Source organism: Limulus polyphemus, unplaced genomic scaffold (assembly GCF_000517525.1).
Source record: "Limulus polyphemus unplaced genomic scaffold, Limulus_polyphemus-2.1.2 Scaffold1302, whole genome shotgun sequence".
Classification (NCBI taxonomy): Eukaryota; Metazoa; Arthropoda; class Merostomata; order Xiphosura; family Limulidae; genus Limulus; species Limulus polyphemus.
In genome coordinates, this window is record NW_013666912.1 from 141,716 (window position 1) to 162,873 (window position 21,158).

At 30.9% G+C, this 21,158-nt stretch overlaps 1 protein-coding gene across 1 annotated transcript in view; it reads left to right on the forward strand.

The window, feature by feature from the left end:
• Window positions 1–7,114, forward strand: part of LOC111086660 (allatotropin-like) — a 35,954-nt gene extending 28,840 nt beyond the window's left edge. Inside the window, exons 2-4 of the mRNA XM_022390417.1 lie at window positions 3,060–3,269; window positions 4,115–4,203; window positions 6,848–7,114. Of these exons, the coding sequence (XP_022246125.1) occupies window positions 3,091–3,269; window positions 4,115–4,203; window positions 6,848–6,891 (312 nt within the window). The 5' untranslated portion in view covers window positions 3,060–3,090 and the 3' untranslated portion in view covers window positions 6,892–7,114. The remainder of the gene's footprint in view (window positions 1–3,059; window positions 3,270–4,114; window positions 4,204–6,847) is intronic.
• The last annotated feature ends 14,044 nt before the right edge of the window (window positions 7,115–21,158 follow it).

Below are 21,158 nucleotides of genomic sequence, written 5' to 3' on the forward strand. Positions count from 1 at the left end.
GCTGGGCTACCTCAGAGTTCAGACCTGAATTATTTATTTTTTGGTGGTAACGGGGCGCGAACCACGGAACAACCTAAAATCCACCTGGTAGCCACGCCGGGCTACCAATAGGAAGACTAGTGTGAGTCAAAATTTGTTATTGTTTTAGCCTAAAAACGTTTAATTTTCTTTTGACATTCAACAGAATTACTGATGATAATGAACGTTTTAATACCAGTTTTCTCTTTAATAATATTACAATATTTGTTTAAATGTTCTTTAACGTATTTACAAAATAATTTAAGTTATTGCAAAGTCCAATAAATCTATAAGTTGCTTCTGCATTTGTACATCTCGCTACAAAACGTTTTTAATGTTTTCAAAGTTAACTCTAATTCTTTTCATAGAGAGGTAATATAAAACTTTTTTACAAATTAAAACAAAACTGTTAGCTGCTTTATCGGCAGGAGTGATGAAATACCTAATATGTAAATATTCTAAATACTCAATAACTTCTTTCTTACTTATAACATATTCATTGTTGTTCTAAGCGAATTTCTTAAAGTATTTTATACGTTTAGTGGTCGTTTCTTTAACTTTATTCATCCAGTTTGTAAATAGGATTACTTTTTAAGTTCTATTTCTACTCCATTGATGTAAAAAAGCCTCACTGAGTGTTTACTATTTACCAGTTTGATGCGTTTACAACTAATTTTATGATTTGTTTCAGAACTTTGGACCTTTATTAATTAATAGTCTCAAATATTCATTAGTTACATATCAAGTTAAAAGATCACATTTTTATTTCTTTCATATTAGACTAGTCTACTAATTTAAAAAACAGGAGACATATTTAAATACTAGTATTATCACCATAACGAATATAAATTTCAGTGAACATTGGTCGAAAGTATATTTAGCATTTAAACTCCTCTTTTTAGCAAAATTTTCTACCTCAGAACCAATGTTCCCTCTAATTTTTTCAATCTACGTACGAAATGATTTTTTTTTTTCATGTGCACCAGTACCAAGGCAATGTGTGAATGTGCGCTACCAGTTTTTCTTTTTTTTTGGGGGGGGGGGGCGTATTTTTAGACTATTAACCTTATTGAATCATTAGGCCACTTTTCAATGCCACCAGTTGGTTATTTGGGCTTTAGGCCTATCGACTGTCAGGGTCATTAAGGCCATCAACGTGTTGAAACTCTTTACCAATTCTGAGGATATTCGCGGCTGGAATAATTAAGTGCGCGGCATGTGATTGGTTGTTGTGCGGCCGCGCAGCTTAGAGGGAACACTCCTCGGAACTCAGTAATGTGAAACTTTATCTAAACTTCATGAGAATAATTTAGGTTTATAAACAAGAAAAGTTTATTTCCAGTGCTATCACACTTATGTATATTATGGTTAAACTTTTGGTACATTTGCATATATTACACATTTCAGCTAGGAAGCAAAAACTAAATGTTAAAAACATAATTATGTATATCATGGTTAAACTTTTGGTACATTTGCATATATTACACATTTCAGCTAGGAAGCAAAAACTAAATGTTAAGAAACATACTTGTTTCCTCTCTCTTTATTTTGTTATTTTCAATAATACTGGAACTTATCTAGAACACAGAGATCGTGAATTGGCCTTGCTATTTTCTTTCAATATTCATACTCATGATTTAAGCGTGTTTTATGTATCCATGTTTCTGAACGTTTGTACGAACTATCGAAATCCCTGGTGGGTCAGCCGTAACTTCACTGATTTACAACAGTAAAATTTAGGATTCCATTTCATCGCACATTGTCTATTGTTTAATTTTACATTAAATACAACAGTAAAATTTGGGATTCCATTTCATCGCACATTGTCTATTGTTTAATTTTACGTTAAATACGTACAAACAAACGAACTAGATAAATGTACAGAGGATTGAGCATGTTAAATAAAAACTATTTTGAATATTTAAATGAGCAAGTCACTTGATAAACACAGCCGATAGATGAAACGATATGTATCAGAACTACATCTTGACATGTTGTTTCAGTGGAGTCTTAGGCAGAGTTTGAGAACATTAATGGACTGCAGCTGTCTGTTGAATGAAAAGTGCTCGACATTTCTGGTTCTATACTGAGGTCTTCGTCAGGTCCTAAGCCTAAACAGGCAGCTGAATTCAATTAAAGTTCTCAAGCCTACATTTTAACATCGTTTTGTCTTTTGAAGGTAGTGTGATACCATCGAAAATTGAGCACTTATGTAATATCCCTTTTTAAAACAAAATATTCATATACTCAGATCATAAGCATGTGCACAGATCTGAGACTTAGAAGTTCTATGCACTTAAATGACATTGGAAAACAAAGAATTATGGATTTTGGTGAACCAGTACTGTCTAGAAAGAGGCGTACAACAAATTATAAACCAGTCGTGCTAAAAAAAAGAGTGGATTAGGTTAGAATCCACGAACACACAGGTCAGTAGCAAAAGCCGTTCACGTGTCCCCAGCAACATAATTAAGAAGAATTTCCGTCTGGAAAAGCGACACAAATCACGTGTACACAAGTTACTTCCACGACATATCCGTTGAACAGTTGCATACTTAAAGCAACTGCAGCGTGAAACAAGTGCTAATTTCCCGCCCTTCCTTATGAAGACATACCGACTAAGTCACTATATGCAGCGCTTATGAATTTATATGCGATCAGACTATACACTAGGTGGATATGGAAAGCTACCAGAGAAGAGTGATGTGCTTTGGACAAGAAAAACCTTATGAAGGAGCCTTTTGCAAATGGAAACTATGTTACAAAATTCACGTTTGTCAAATTAGAGCATGAATGGAAGTGGCAACATGAATGTCATGAGATTCCTTTGCATATGATCAAAGAAAAATACTGTTACTGAGTACGCTTCCCCTTTATATTAAAGATTTCCATTGTATTCTCTCTTTTCATTATTTCATGTATTATAAATATCGATGTGTTTATGTAAATATTATACTTACATTAGTTACGGTGGATTACATAGTACATTTAACTCTCAAGTAACTTTGAATAAATAATAATTATATTTGTTTATTTTTCAGGTTTCAGCCAAAACAAGCCAAAGGAAGTACAATGTTCGCTCTAAAGCTTTATGTGGTTGTGGCTGCTTGTCTTTTGATCATTACTGCTGATGCTTTACCTACTGACGCCCTCTCTCGTCAAGAAAGAGGATTTCGTAATGCTGCTCTATCAACTGCAAGAGGATTTGGCAAACGGACATTTCAAGATTTCAAGGATAATGGCTTTGATGGGTATTTAATGTCCTTATAAATGTTTTGTCACAAATCTTCGCAAATAAGTGTAACATAGAAATTTTATCGTAGGTACCCTAGAACAATATCTGTGTCATACGTATTGAGCTAATATCAGATTGTGATTGGTTAATTTATAATTTTTCCTTCCGAAGTAGATTTTTTGGAATTTCTGAAGCATTTAAAATGATTTCAATTTGACATAACTTTGTTTTACAAATTAACGTCTTTTAACCGATGTTTTAGTTTAGTTTTAGTATAAGCAAATCTAAGTTGATATATTTGAAAATCTAGCATTTGGATTAAATTTACCTTTTCCTTTAACGGATCGCACCCAATTATTTTACATTTTCTCAATAATATATTCTGAATAAAGACAGCACAACGAAGTAATGCAATACCGTTCAAATTTAAATGTAAAAACTGTAAACCTTATCTCACTGTTAAACCGCCAGTTTATCCCTCCAATGAGTAGCTTTGCGCTAAAACAGTAACAAAAACAGCAAATACCCCCCCCCTCCACCCCTCCATTTCTGAAAATAAAACCAGTGACAGGCACAACACAGATAGTCGATTGTGTAGCTTTGTGCTTAATACAAACAAACTAACTAACTAAAATATAAGTATTTACTTCACGTTGTTGAATATTGTCAAATATTACTACTTTAGCCTGCAGTTACAAGCACATAGCAATAAACTTTGTAACGCAGAATGTTACATACTCCATGAAAGTTAGACAAACACTGTAACTTACTAAAAGGCATGTATACAGGTGATAGAAAGTACATACGTATGACGTTCATAGCTTGTGTTATTTTATTTAAAATCTTGACATTAAATTACAGGTCTATTCCTCTGGATTGGTTTGCTGATCAATTGAACAGAAACCCCACCCTTGCTAAACTTGTGGCTGAAAAGATTGTGAATTTAAACGGTAGGTATTGTTGTAAGCTATACTTTTAAATTTAGACGTTTGTTTTGTTGATTAGATATAGGGGTATTTGACGCCGGAAACGATTTGAGGAGTATAAGACGCGAGCTAGGCTAGGGTACATCATTATTGACTTGTGAGTACATCATTATTGACTTATTAATTATTGATAAGTTACACTCATTCTGAGGTATTAAAATACTATTTGATCTAAATTGTTAATTCAGTGCCGTGATTATTGATTATTTGTATTTTGACAAATAAATATAGATACTAGAGAATTAGAAAGTAAGTAAAATTGTAGTATAAGCGTCTACTGTGAGCTTGGCCTATCAGTGAACATTAGTTAAACTAACTTGTAGAACTGATAGTCGAATAAATAAGTCGATTTCGTCAACATTAAGTGGACAATACTTTTTATTTTTTTTAAAGAATAATCTAAAAGAATCCGCTGAACAATGTAAACTATTAACAACGTATGAAGTGGTATATCTTACCTCCTGATTCTTTATTTCTTCCCTTCTGTTATATGATATAAGTAGATAACATATTACCCATATTTGATCTGTTATAATTTAGAACTCACATGAACTATAAGACATTATCTACATAGTCAAAATATAACCATGATAACTACATTTCATTAAAAAAAAGAAGCACCATCGAACAGCTTAAGTAAGCTCACTATAGAATAAACACGTGTCTCTAGGACTACTTAAGTCAAATTACCAAGAAATGAGCACGTGCTTTTGGGGTTTACTTAAGGCAGTTCATCGAGATAAAAACACGTATATCTAGATCTACTTAAATTAATTCATGAAATAAAAAGAGCATGGGATTAGTTTGTTGGTTTTCTAATTCTTCATCTCCATGTTACTCTAAAATGTAGAAACAAGTCCTTGTTTTTTTTTTTGGTTTTTTTTTGCATTTAGAATATGGACTTGTGAGATGAACCGTCATGCTTTCTAAGACATTTCAATCTTGAAACTCATGATTCATCTATATTACAAGTGTAGTGCTTTCTAAGCAAAGATAAGTCTTTGTGAGTTTCATAATCTTCCATACTTTGTTGCACAAGAAATTAGAAAAGAACAAATAATTCTTACTAAAAACTTATTTAAAATAGTTGTGAAGTCGTATCGTTTTATTTAACAGCATTACTGAGTTATATCGGTCTTAGGGAATCCTCCCTTCCCATTAGTAAGCCCGGACAAAAGCAACTCGAAATAATAAGACTAGGCTTCATATATATATTCTTAAATTCGACGTGCTCATGTTCAGGGTTGCTGATGACGGATAAAATTCTCCAAAACCGGTATAACACAGTGACAGGTGGTAAGTCGAACGATAGATTGAGCTATATAATTTACATGAATAAATTAGTAGCATCGACCCCGCGTATATTTGAAATTCCTATATGAATGTAAAAATCACTGTATGAGTAAAAACATTTCAAGGCGCTAACATAAAACATAGAAGCGTAGTATTTTAAGAATAAATAATAAGTATGATTACACTAAATATTATGGTTGTGTTTATAAAATCTGTACAAAACTCTAAGAAATGTTATTCTCAACAATATATGCAATTCAAGCATTGTCTACAGTTCTGATGAAATAATTTCTGTTCATGATCATCTAGCTACGAATAGATATCATAAACAGTTATCCATAGTTTATAATTGAAGTTTGCTTCGTTTGAACGTATTTCTTTACATCCAATGTATTGTTACATCTCCGTTTGTTAATTCATTTTCCGTAACTTCGTTCCGACGAAACTTTAGCGACACAAGTCCTTACTTAATAAAACTGGTTTATTCTTTCCGAATATAACTTTACGATACACTTAATTTCAACATTCGCGCTAAAACAAACCCTATAACGAACGAACGTTAACTTCAACAATACTCCCTGACTGCAGATCAATTACTCACTACCTACACAATCTCCCGCCACGCTGTCACCATCCTATATATACCAGACTACCCCCCCCCCCAATCTAGGAAGGTTCGAGAACGAAGTGGCGTGACACTAGTCACGTGACCTCGCTGACGCAACAGTATAATAAGAACACTTTTCATTCTTAAAACCTGCTTATTGTCAGATATACAGAGTATAATATTTATGGTTACAACGTTGCACCAGGTTAATCTAGCATCATCAGGTACAACAACGTTGTAACCATAAATATTATACTCTGTATATCCGATAATAAACATGTTTTAAGTTTTACACAACAGAGTACTTTCTTTAACTATTTAGTTATTTCTCATTAACGAAAGTTTTATCAGATAAAGTAACAAGACATCCATACATACTTTTAGAAATATTTCATAATGTTGTTAAAAGTGATATACTCGATAAGTAATCACATATAATTCTGATAGTAAGTTAATTCATTTTTAAAGTTTATCTCGAGTGACTTTTGTTAAGGCAGCTTTTGAAGCCAGGCTACGATGTTTTCTTAATACAACTGAGAAACGTTTTATCTTAATATTTATCTTCGATTGCTTTATCCAACACATTTCAAAACTACAACATCTAATTAAAATCTACCCGAAATCCTATTTGGGAATAGAATACATCTTATCTTTATAATTCAAGAAAAACGCTTCTTAAGTCTTGATTTTGTTTATTTATCTATTTAGGTGACGGGTTTATTTCCCAGGATGAGCTGTACCAAGTCCTTTGATGACGTCACGCTAAAGTTTTGTGTTCCGTTACAACATTAGGTCCAGCTTTCCACTTGACTCTTGTGTTTGAACCAAGATAATGTGATTTCCCTCAATTATCTGCTAATTTTATCGATGTACATACATGTCAGGAATGCCTAAGTATGCCATTACAGAGATAACTTTTCGTTGCTAAGTTATATTTTGTTCGTAATAAAGTCAACAGTAGTTAAGGAATTGAAATGTTTGATCAGTTGCATTATTGTTGTTTAAAACTCATAACGTAAGTGAGATTAAATAGCAATATTTAAGTGAAACAAAATCATTTAAATACAACAGGGTCGTTGTTTTTAAGGCTCATAACGTAGGTAAATTAACATGTATTAACACGGATTTTTTTCTACGTTAAAACACTTTTATTTGCAAGCTTTCGGCCCTCTTATCGGAGCCGTCATCGGGCAACAATGTGCTGAACAATACAAGTTTGCTTATCTGTGGAATACTGCTTTAAATAGGTATCCAGGCAACAAACATAAAAATAACTGACATCTGGTATTAAATTTATTAACCGTATAGAAATTATGATAAATATATAAACTAAATCGATCACTTCAATATAATAAAAATAAGAAAAATACCTATAGCAATACTGAATCGAGATACCAGTTATATAGAAACAAAACTTTTCCTTTCTTTGAACATATTGACATATATTCTAATCTATAATTCTTAAGGTCTTGGCTTCTTTAACTCGTTTGTGCTACACAGTTGCGTCTGATAAACAACCGTGATTTCTCCATAGAAAACACTGGCTGAAATAACTAATTTAAGAATCACACTGAGCATTTCATGATTCTGAACAACAATATGCCAATAAACACAGAAATCAGATAACTTCTAACAAGAATTAATACACCACTTCACACACACATTCGTTACAAAATAACGTTTGCTTAAAATGAGCTAACCACATGTATCAGACAAATAAATATTAATTCAGGAAATAATATTTCTTATTTAGCATACCACTATAAGTATGAGTATGCGATGTCATAAAACAAAAATTTATAATATTTAGAATACATTGATTTATCATGTGGGTTAGCGTCAGTTTCGGCCGTAATCCCAATAATATTTCATAATGTTCGTTCGTCAACTTAGTATATTTAGTTAAGTCCTAAATCCACATATTAACAATATTAACGTGATGAAAATATTAAATACATATAAGAAAAAATACTAAAAGTTTTTATTTTATATAGTAAACATTCTGACTAACACTGTCAATGAAAACTAGTGTTAAAGGAAGAGCCTCCTAGTTGCATAGTGGTATGACTGTGGGCTTACAACGCTAGAAACCGGGTTTCGATACCCGTGGTTGGCAGAGCACAGGTAGCCCATTGTGTCGGATTGTGCTTAATTACAAACAAAGGAAGAATAGAATATAAGCTATTTACTTTTATGATTGAACGAAATTTATTCTACTTGAAACTAAGTGAGATTGGAGTAACAGCCAAAAACAGCCCATGTATTATTCTATCATAGAATGAGAAAAATCCATAACTAACAATAACGAAAACAATAAAACATATAACAATTTATTACTTAACAAAAGGTTCTATACAACAGTGGCAGTTCTTGACAGTAAGTAGTTGGTCAGAAATCTTTGTATCAACAATGTTCCAAAATTACTATCAAATATCACTTTTCAGAAAACACACACACAGTGAAATGTGTACGTTCTTTTATAATCTCGTTTTATGACTTAATTTTTGCTCAGTACATATCTGATCAGATATAAGTGTAACAGTACTTGCCATGTATTTCTAGTTTTACAACTCCAGGATACTCTATTTAAACTTGTTATAACTAATAGGTAAGCAAGCAGTATTTATAACTTTAATTACAAGCAGGCACAAAACATTGATGAATTTAACTGATTATTTTACTTCTTCCTCATGAGGCAAACTATATCAATATTCAAAATTATATTAGCAGAACACGTAATCCAATAAACTGTTTCGTTTTAATTACCTTTGTTTCTTTGTTGTTCTCTAGAAGATAATATTCACTTTGCCAGCGAGAATACTGCTGCAACTTTACACATTGTATAGAAATGGGTTAGTGCAGCAATGTCTATCACTGGCCAAGTAGATGATATCTAGAGGTTACAGCCTTAATGGTGTTGTAGGAGGACAACCACTTACGTGGAAAGTGAGGCATTCTGGGTAATTTCGTCGTTCTCTGTTAGTATAGATCGTTGGATTCACATCAATTCTATTCGGACACACATTGAGTAAGTCAATAGAAAGATATCTCGAGAGAAGAAAGCTGTTGACTAATTTACCATTTCTGTATAAGTTGGCTTTCCAGTTTCTATTTAAGTATACACACTGTGTCTTCTGAGTTGCATGTTATAAAAATCGTCACTTAACATCACGTGTCTAATTTATTTATTTTCTTAGCTAACACAGCTACTTTACAATTTTCCTGATTGATTTTCTGTTATACAGAGGACCTTTTAAAATCGTTATCAAGATTATATAAAATCTAATTCTATTGTTTAACAGATCTGTATCTTTTACAATGACTCTGTGTTCTTTTTTTTCATATAAGAATGTACTAAAATCAAACAGTTTCTAAAAACTTCTAAAGAAGTGTCCATGAAAACTATGGGGTTGTTTAGTTATATCATCACAACTGCTACTCAATATTGATCATTTTTAGACTGAAATGTGGATGAAAGATTAACTGTAAAAAATAATGAAATCTAAACAAAAAACCAATATAAAATAAATTCATTTTATTAGATAATTGCTCACATTTAAAGAGAATGTCTTAAATAAGTACTTACTTAAGATAAAGGAGGAACATGTTTTATATTAGCTACTAACTGATTATAAAAGTGATTATATTTACTAAGTATATGATCAAGCAAGAAACTTGATCATAATTATATTAAGTACTAATCAAGTTTCAGAATTATCATCTTCAGTAAATAAAACATCAAAGTAAAGGAGGCCCATGAAGTAAACATCATACTTACAGGGAATCAATCATACTATGGTACTTCCTGCCCAGAACACATCTGTGTTTATCATATTTTTACGAGAGATGGCAGCAGTATCAAGTGCTCACGAACAGGATAATCCAAGTGATAATTTCAATACTATCGTTTAAGCCAGAGTCAAAACTGCAAAATAAAATAAGAACACTTAGAACATTTATTACTAGTTCAACTTTATAGAAGAATAGGTGCACTCTAATGCATTATAACTTTTTAGCGTCTTAGAAAGTAAATTTCTTATTATTTAACAGTAAAATTAGAATTAGCCCTAACCTATAATTTCAACTTAGATGTGTTTAATTTGAGAAGAAGAATATGAAATTTTATTATTATTCACTTAGTCTGTCAAGAAAAAACTAAGAGCAACACAACAATGAAATAAAAGCAAATGAATTTTGTTGAAAGTTCTTTACTTTTTAATTCCAAATGTTTAACTACATGAAGACACAATAATTAGAGACACCGAATTAATTTATCTAAGGTACTTGAATTCCAACTAACAAATAATCAAATTAAACACACATATATAATAATCAAGATCCTAACTGAAATCCACTTAATTAATGCTAGAGAAATTAAACCAAGTTATTAGTAATGAAATGGATGTTAATTGTAGGGACGGATTTTCAGTCTTAATTTTGAATGTTGTACGTTAGGCCATGGATGGAAAATATTTTCTCTTCTGAAAAACATCTCTGTCTTAGATACAAATATATGATTCTAACACAGTTGTTTGTGATAGAGGGCTTAAACTCACTTTAAAAACCCACATTTGTTCGTTTGTTTCATTCTTGTTAAGCATAAAGCTACATAATGAACTATTTATACTGTTCCTCACCACGTGTATCAAAACGCAATATTTAGCGTTACAAATCCGCAAACTTGCCACTATTCCACTGGGAGATAAAAAACTATTAAGGAATTTAAATGATGCGATTTTTTTGAAACATTTAATAGTGGGTAATTGAAAACTGAAGAGTGTTTCTTTCTACACAGTAGAAGATAACCTAGTTTTCTATTAAAAATATTATAAGTAAAAAAATCATAGTAGCAAGTACTATCCACATATAAATTTACATGCCACCATGTGTAAAAAAACCTTAATTTTAATATTTCACTGATTAAAAGTGTCATTTTCTTACACTTGGTTTAAAATGTTCTATACCTTACATATTATGTTCGCTTCAAATAAACACTGATCTTGATATATACTTTTACATCTTTAATATGAAACTTAAAATATCTGTTAGGTTGTTCAAAATGCATATTCTTATCTCCAGCCTTTAGCGATATTCAAATTTATCATCAAAGGCCAAACTTTTGTTACTCATAGAGAAGATGCTTTGTTTAGTAATATGCTCTTGACGTATTACAAACTTTTCACAAAATAAAAATACATATGAAACGTATTGACGTACATGGAAAATACTCAAGGCTTTAGTATTTTCAGATCTTGCGAAAAATAGCTTCACAGTAATGATTATGTACGTGTTAAAATATTTTTCTTCTTTAGTGTCTGATGAAGCGACGCTCATCGATACCTTTTCTTTGCTAAAGAACCTTTGATATTTTCGCGAATTTTCCAAGAGCTTCATGACTGAAATAAATAAATAATGATAAGAATAATCGTAATGGTATATATATACACATATACATATAATTTAAGTAACCTTGTTCCATTTAGGCCGTCCCATCCTTTAAACTAAACTTTTTAAACAAATATATGAGCAATCCTTTATCATTCAAATGATTATGAAGCCTTCCCTTAAACTTCCTTAGATTGAATGCATCCATTACATCTGAAGGCAACCCATTCCAAAGACCAACCATTCTGTTAGAAAAACAAAACTATCTTAGCAAGCTATTCCAAAGACCAACCATTCTGTTAGAAAAACAAAACTATCTTAGCAAACTATTCAAAAGACCAACCATTCTGTTAGAAGAACTAAGCTGTCTTAGCAACCCAATCCAAAGAACAGCCATTCTATTAGAAAAACAAAGCTGTCTTAGTAACCCATTCCAAAGACCAGTCATTCTGTTAGAAAACAAAGCTATCTTAGCAAGCTATTCCAAAACCAACCATTCTGTTAGAAGAACTAAGCTGTCTTAGCAACCCATTCCAAATAACAGCCATTCTATTAGAAAAACAAAGCTGTCTTAGTAACCCATTCCAAAGACCAACCATTCTGTTAAAAAAACAAAGCTGTCTTAGCTAAAGATGACTCCTACCTAGCCACAATCTATATTTGTGTCTCCCAGCTCTAACATCTTTACCATTATATATAAAACATGATGATGCACTGACATTATAAGCTCCTTTATCAATTTTAAACTCCTCAATCAGATCCCCCTAACTCGTTTCTTTCAAGAAAAAATAATTCCCTTGTATGACACCTTTCCATCTTAGATATCATCCTAGTAGTTCTTCTCTGAGCTCTTTCCAACATTTCATTACCCTTTTTTAAGGAAAGGCACCTAAGACTGATCACAATTCTCAAAATGTGGCCTAGCCAATGACCGATACAATGAAGGTATAACCTCTTTAGTCTTATGTTCAATATTTATGTATATACATCCTAAAATCGTACTTACCCTGTCACTAAAAACAGCATAGTGCTTGGATGGCTTAAGTGATTAATCAACTATAATATCAAAATCCCTTTCTTTCATGACACTGTTACAACTGATTTCGTAGGAAGTACATATTACAGTCCTTAGTTAAATCCAGATGAGGATATAAACTTGTTTAATATACAAGGAAATGAAATTAATATAATGTTAGATATCATAATATATCTGGAGATATAATAGTATTTGAAGTAATGAAATAAATGTGCAAGAAGTAATTACAGAATTCGGTGCAGCTGAGGTAATAAGTATATATTGTACATATCAAATGGATCACAAAAATATAGCATACAAACTTATATCATACAGCTTAAATTTTGTTAATTGAAAATAAAAAGGAAAAATGTTTATATTGTAGGAGACGTGCATATAAATAGAAAATCCGAGGACAACATTGTAAAAGAATGCATAAACATTTTAACTATTTTGGGGTTTTATTCATGTATTATTTTGATGTGATTTATCAAGTTTCTCATGGGAGATAAAAAACAAATAAGAAAACACATTGGCTGGCTGTGACACATCTGTAGTACACAATTTAAAGAGTAAGATGATCAATAAGTTATTTATTTTAACCGAGTCAACTATTAAAAATTACATATTTTAATATATATATATATGTACATATACATATTGTTTTATACGGAATTTAAAGCCAATTACAAAAACTACTTATGCTACACAGCAGTTAAATATAACTTAAAGAACACTTGTAACAAGTACTCGTTCTGTTACGCGATGTAATTTCAAGAAATAAAGCAACAATAAAAGAAAAAATGTGCATATTTTTTATGGGTGATAAGCTTTTGATCCCCCCAGTGAAGATAGAAGGAAATGCAGCCCCAGGTATGAATAAAGCAGAGCCAAGAAAATCCCCATTGTCAAATCGCACCCAGCTTCTATACGTTCTACTACTAGAGAAAAAAATATTGTTTTGTTAAAATATTTATTAGAACAGATACAAATATGAGTCTTAGGAACTAGAATTACGATTATTTTAATACAGTATTATTAATTGACAAAAATATAAGTGTGTATAATAATTGTAATAAATTTAATACTGAAATACAAAAATTGATATGTCAATACAACAAGGTGAGGTTTGTTAGTATTTATCAAGAGTTAAGTATACAATATGACTATAAAAATCTTATTACAATATTAGAGATTATAATTAAATTGCCTATAAGATATTTAAAATAACTAGAGAAAAACAAAACAAATTGGAACATAGCAATGAAATGTAGAGCAAGTAAGAAAACCTAAAAAAATCAAACCATAATGAATTAGTCGTTGAATTAAATAAACTCTAGAAATCATCTAACTATTCCTAGAAAACAAACAAAAATAGTATTGTAAGCGCACATTTCTTGACAGTAAAACTAATGTAGAAAAACAACTGAATATAATTAATGGGACTGCTGGTGGAAAATTTAAAAAATCAACAAAATTTAAAATTATTTCAGTTGATAATAGAAATGTTAAGTTTAATGAAAAGTCTAATATAAAATCTTTTAACGAATTTTTCATATTTTGTGCAAAGGAACTTTCAAGTAACATTTGTTTTACCTGCTTAAATCTAGATCAATTAGATGAAATGCAATATAAGAAACATACAACTTTAAATTAAATGTATCTACCAACTGATGAATATGAATTTATAAAACATATACAGTTTCTAAAAAAAAACAGAAAAGCTACAGAAAAGATAAAACATACTATTGATAACTTAACACTAATAATAACATATTAGATTAATATGTTAATTAAAACAGAGATTTTTCCAGATATTTTATTTTAGATTCTGCCTCTATACCAAAATTTAAAGGAGGTGATGAAAGTAATAAAAATAATTAAAGAACAATTGATTTATTTTCAGTTATATCAAAAATTAAAGAAAGGTAGTTAAAGAAAGATTTATACATTTTTTAAGTTCGACAAATGCTTTCTCAAATCTTCAATAAAATAAAAATACAGCGGATGCACTAAATGGGTTAATAAATTAAATAATCATATTAATAGCTTGACATGTACTTTTGCTTTAGATAAATCAAAAGCTTTTGATACTATTTGACAAGTATTAAATATATATATATAAATGGAATATGAGGTAACGTTTTAAATTATGCATATATTAAGCAGTAGTTAAACTTATAAATCCTAAGCAATGAAATGGAAATTAATTCAGGAGTCCCTTTAAAAGAATCAAGACAAGTGAATGAAAAAATAATCAAATATATTACATCAACTGCATAAGTAAGTTTTTAGATTCTAAAAATATTGGAAACATTCCTTCTATTTCACGAAAAGCAGAATAAGTTAAATATATTAGAATAACAATATATTGTAAATTGAATAGGAAAATTCAAATTAAGTAATGAAAAATGTATATAATGTTGTGATAAGATTTTATTAAATAACAAAAACGCCTATCTCTTACTGTAACGTTTGCTTGTTTGTTTGTAGTTAAGCGCCAAGTTATACAATGCGCTATATGTCAAGTGCTCACCGCAAGGGATCGAAACCTGGTGTTCAGTGTTATAAGTCCGCACACATTTATTACCTCTGGTTTTATTCTATCCTACAGTATGATACAGCCTGTTGGGGAAGTGCGTATTTAATAAATTTACGTGTTGCAATACAGTTACAAACAATATTTCAAGGAGTATGTTATGATAATCATAGTATAATAATATAGAATTAGATGTTAAAAATTTAATATGTTACCATTACGTGAAGTAAATAGTTATAAACCATTAAACAGATGTAGCAAGGATATATATGGAACTGGCAAAATATAAAATTAATACATAAAACAACAGTTGAAGAGCCTAAAAATTTACCAGTTACTAGACTAAAAAGAAATATTTAGAAAAAGTGATTTGAATGAATTACAAAAACTTTATGATAATTTTCCAGAAAAAAGTAAGATAACTGTTTAATGGTTACATATATGTTTGTATTAAATCCGTATTGATAAAATCGCCAGTATATATGCTATTCTTTTGGTTGCTCTATAAAAGTACTTATGTTTCTATGCCATACGTTAAGTGAAAATACTACAATTGCTACTCTAAGCTCATGAACTCGTTTTCAGTATGTATCTATTATTTGAATATTATAAGTAATTTTATTGAATTATTTATTTATCTATACATTTTTTTTTTCGATTTGTATGTTCTGATCATTGAACGTCGTTAAGATAAGAATGTTTGCTTTTTGTTGTTTTTTAATGAAAATTTCAGAAATTCACTATTGGCTAAATTGCTTGCAGAGCATACATTAAATGCTACTTGCATAATACACATCAAGGCTCCTAGTCGTAATCTTTCTATTGTATGCAGTATGTGCAATGCCAGTTAAGGTATTGTTGCCACCCAGTGGCACAGCGGTATGTCTGCGGACTTACAACGCTAGAAACCGGGTTTCGATACCCGTGGTGGGCAGATCACAGATAGCCCATTGTGTAGCTTTGTGCTTAACTTTAAACAACAACAAAAACTTGCCATTCTGTGTCTTAGAACTAATTTCTTTAAGAAGCCAGTAAAATGTGGGGTATTATCTTAGTTGTATGTTGAAATAATTCTGGTCAGATTCTTGTTAAGGTTATAGTTAAAGGAAGAATACCTTGTTAGTATGAAACACATTTTTCGAAGTGTTTTATGAATTTGCGGCAGCCTGCATGGTTTAAAAGTTCTACCATTCGTGCATTGTAACAAGTTTCTGAGCTCGGGAATTATTCAGCCTTTTTATATTTTCTAGTGCTTTGAGGAGTTTGCTTATTTCTTTTCTGTACAGATTGTTGAGGGTTTCATCCATTTTAAAATATTTTGGGGTCATTATTAATCAGTGAGATATATTCTGTTTCATTCATTAAAACGATGATTTGGCCTTTATCTTCTCTTTTGATGATTAGATTGGGGTTATTACATAGTTTTGCTAGTTCGTCGTTTTATTTTTTGAATAAGTTTTGTTTTCTTTTACGTCGAGTGTTTAAGATTTTTTTTCTTTTTGGTTTGATGGAGAATAACTCTTCAAGAAATTATTTTATGGAATCCGTTTTAGGTTTGGATAATAATACACCTCTAGTAACCTGTTGGATCTTGAAAGGAGGATTACTGTTGTCTTGATTGTCCTAATTTGTTTGTTTATGCAATTCGGTTTTTTCGATAACTGAAATTGTTTGGTTCATTTTATTTGTTTCACTTTGAAAATTGGCTTTCTGCTTAGTTCGTCAATGAAACGTTTACAAATCCCACTATGTGAAATTCAGTAGATGCATAACTAGGACAGCTAATATTGTTAGATGAAAATCCTAATGAAAATTATTGTTGAATTAATCTACTAAAGACAACTCTGGATTCCAACAAATAAGCTAAAAACATTTTGCAGTCCTTGCTTTCAGACTACCTACATTAAGTTTTTATGACGTATGTTTCCGCTTTTAAAACTTTCTGAGCGATCTTGCACCTAAGTCGATGCGATTTCATACTGGGTCGTTATGCTTTGTTTGTTTGTAATTAAGCATAGAGCTAGACAATGGGCTGTCTGTGATGTGCCCATCGCGGGTACCAAAACCAGGGTTTTAGCATTGTAAGTCCGTAGAGTTACTGCTGTGCCACTGGGAGGACGTGTCGCTATGCAATAACTCACTAGTAGTCTGGTTGGTATACACCACTCTTCCTGATAAGATAAAAGTACTCTAATATAGTATGAGAACGTAACTAAACTGCATAAATCAGGAGGAATTTGTACCGCATTGCCAAACTTTTGTCTGATTTATTTTGATTTGAGCTTTTTTTTATTTGCTTTTATGAATATATTTTTGATGTGCTTCATAGATGGTTGCTACTTTTTATGATTTGTAGTATTTAATACTTTAATAAAATTGAATTAAACGTATTTAAAACAAATAAATGATTATTGTGCTTTATGATGTAATGGGTTTTTCACGACCCTTAAGTAACAGTGCTAACAAGGCAAACATGACGATTAGGGGTGGTTGCTATGTCATGATGGTGAAGTAGCTTTGCTGTCATTCTATAATACATTGGATTGTGTGTATATGCGTTTGTTTTGTAATTGCAGAGTGGACGTTTCAATATAGCAGAATAGGTCAGTTCTTGTTATTTATCTATAATAAATTGAATTGTGTGTCTTTTGCAGTTGACGACATGAATGGTGACCAGGGTGGATGTTTATATATTGAAGAAAAGGCCAGTTTATTTAATAGACCAGTTCTGTTTATTTCTATCCGTGATTACTTACCTTTCCGCGATATCTTCGAGGCTGAATAATTCTAACTCTTCTGGTACCTTTAACGTACGCGCGGAAAGCTTAACTGGTGACGACGTTAGTTGCAAAGCTACTTACTGAACGATGATGTCATATCGTGCACAATTACGTTGGTTAATTAATTAGCACGTGCTGCTGAGTTCGTAAGTTCTAGAGCAGGGAATCAGCGTAGTTTCCCTTACACATTTAAACCAGTTTTTCTATGTTTAATTATACTAGGGTACAATTGTTATGACAAATAAGCAACTATGGCTTGAAATATGGATATGTGATATGTTTAGTGGAAACATGCGGTGGTTAGCTTAGACCACATTGATATATACAACTGTAGCGTGTTCTGTGTTTTTTTAATGCACACAATTTGGTTCAAACTGGAATATTCGTAAATGTATAATTTCTTTTTGAGGGAAAGACACGGAGTTGTTAAAAATCTATAAACGTGGTGGATTCATTGTTTTCACTTGTGTTGGTAAAAGAGGTAGACTCATTGTTTTCACCTGTGTTGGTGAAAGAATATCCTTCTGTTCTAAACTTAGATCTTTATAGATTGCGATTCAGTCTTTATAGGGTGAAATGATGATATTATTACCTGTTTGTTTGAGATGTAATAGAACCCAGTGTATCTATTGTTTTTGAATAGTTTTGATTTAGAAATGTATTTGGTTTATATGATTGAACAAGTTATTACTGTTAAGTATTAGAATTTCAAGAGGTCTGAAACCGAGCTAAACGATACTTTAGATTTAGTAGTTAAATTGTATTTTGGATTTAGTAGTTAAATTAAAGCCGATATATATAGTCAGTTTATGATACTTGCCAACAAAATTGATACACAAACTTTTTTTTTTTAACACAAATACGTTTTAATATTCACACAACAATGCAATTTACAACAACAGTTATTACAAATACTTGTAACAAACAATGATTTATAAACAAAAGTCTCACAAACTTACAGTAATATAAAATCTTCTTTCTAGTCTTCTTTAATATCTTATGGAGGGTTCACGATGAGCGAGTCGATTACGAGTTGATGTAGGTATAATTCACTTGACAGAAAGTTACTAGCTTTGTCCTCCGTTAGTTAACAGCCACATACACCGGGTTTTCCACCGTGGCGTTATGTAATGTTTTCGTAAAAATACTAATGTCCGATAAGAATACACTGAAGTTAAACGATTTGTAATTTTTGAACTTTGTAAAGGTTCCTGGTCAAATATCTGAAGCTTTTCGATTAATAAGCGTTATAACAAATACTTTTTTTTGGCGCGTCGCGTTGGTTATATTTATAGGCATGTGGAGGTTTTCTAGAAATTCAGATTACATGACAATACAAACGTAAGCGTTTATGTACATACATAAATTGTTCATTCTTACTCTCAAGAATCTTCTACAATTTTGGAGAACAAACGCGAGTTTCGCAGTACATATGAAACACTAAGCTATGCGTATTTCTGAATATAAATTTAATCTAAACAAACGTTGATATTAAAATAAATATATAATAATAAATTCGTTATATTACCTTTAAACAAAGTAGCCATAATTCCAAAAATTTGTGTTAACTACATTCGGTAATTGTATAATAACATAAGTTTGGTATGGAATGTACGAATAAAATTCTAGATTTATTTGTGAAGTCAGAAAGAGAAATTTTGAAGGATAATAAAGTAGTAGGCTTAATTTCACTTGCCAATTTAAGGCACCTTCTTCCAGTTTTATCCCCACCCCACCACCCCGTGCCAATCAATGATGAAAAAACTGATGTTGCACAGACACTGATTTTAACATTGTAAATCTAAAGACTTACCGCTGTCTCACCGGGGGGCAGTTTGCATTGTTAATGCTATATTAATTTACTTGTATTTTGGGTTTATAAACTTCAAACGTAATCTTATTTTCTGATTCTATAAGGTCAAAAGTAAATCTAAATCTCTGGTTGTTTTTATTATAATTTAAACAAATAGTAATTCTAAATTTTCTTCACATAATGTTTTAATTTTTAATTTTGTATTATGTCAAACTATTACTTTACGATTTTATTCTTCATTCATATTATCACATTCTCTTTAAATGTTTTCATTTTCTTTTACTGTAGATTTTATTTATTTTTAAAGATGTTACACTTGTTTCTTTAATATAGTTTTATTTATTTACTTATTAAGTTGTCTTCTTGTTGTATTTTGTTAATTTTAATAATTCCTGTAATTTGTAAAGTGTATATTTAGCTTTATACTAGTTAGTTTCTGGTATAAGAATTTATAAGAAGGTTTGTGGTCTGATACACTATCACCAATGGAAAATAGACGCTCTCTTTTTGTTTCTACTGGTCGTGAAATTCTTGTACATGATTTCTTTATTTTGTTTCGTTTTGTAAACATGTAATTCATTGATTGCTTTTTTAATTCTTTAGTTTTCGTTGAGGATTTTTATCTAATGTGTAGACTTTCTTTGATATCTCGGATTCTCCAGTTTCCTACTTGTTCAATAATTTTCAACTTTCTTCCCAGTCTGTAGCATGCCCTACAGTTGCATATTTAACAATGGTGGAAGTATTGATCTTTTTTCTGTCGGACAGCATGTGGATGATCTTTTAGTCTTTGTCCCAAACGTCTATTCGTTTTTCCTATGTATTTGTCTCCATAGCTGCACGATACTTTGTAAATTACTTTATGGTTTTAAGTCAATTTGTTGTTTGTTGCATGTGAGTTAAGCGATTGAAGAGGACTCAGCTGGATATAACTCGGACATGAAATGTCGTGAAAATCTTCTAGATAAACATAACTTTATTCTTCTAATAGAGTGGTTGGCCTTTGCAATTGGTTACATTCAGATGTGATAGGTAGATGAAGTTAATTTAAGGGAGTTTAATGAAAAGTGTGATAGATACTTAACTAATAAGGACTGCCTTTCAGATTTTTGTGGTTAATTTAGAGGATAGGATGACCTAGATGGACAAAAAGGTCCATTTTTGTCCTTTAATCTTATGTTATGTCATATGGTGAAGTGTGCCGATATTTTTCTTCCTAGTTCAACTTTCAGTCAGTTAAGAGATTTTTTATTGTTCTTATCCAAAGAGTTCTTTTCATATTTTAACGTTTTTGTCACTCTTTAAACACTTCTGTTTACAAATTTTAATTGTTCTACAATAATAAAAAAATCGTTTATTCTTAGGACTATACACTCTTCTTATAATTCAACCAATATTTCTTAAGGCATATCAATTTCCAAATATAGAATAATTCAATTTGATTTAGGTGGGAAAATTTCTAAGCTCACTTTCGAGCTAAATCAGTT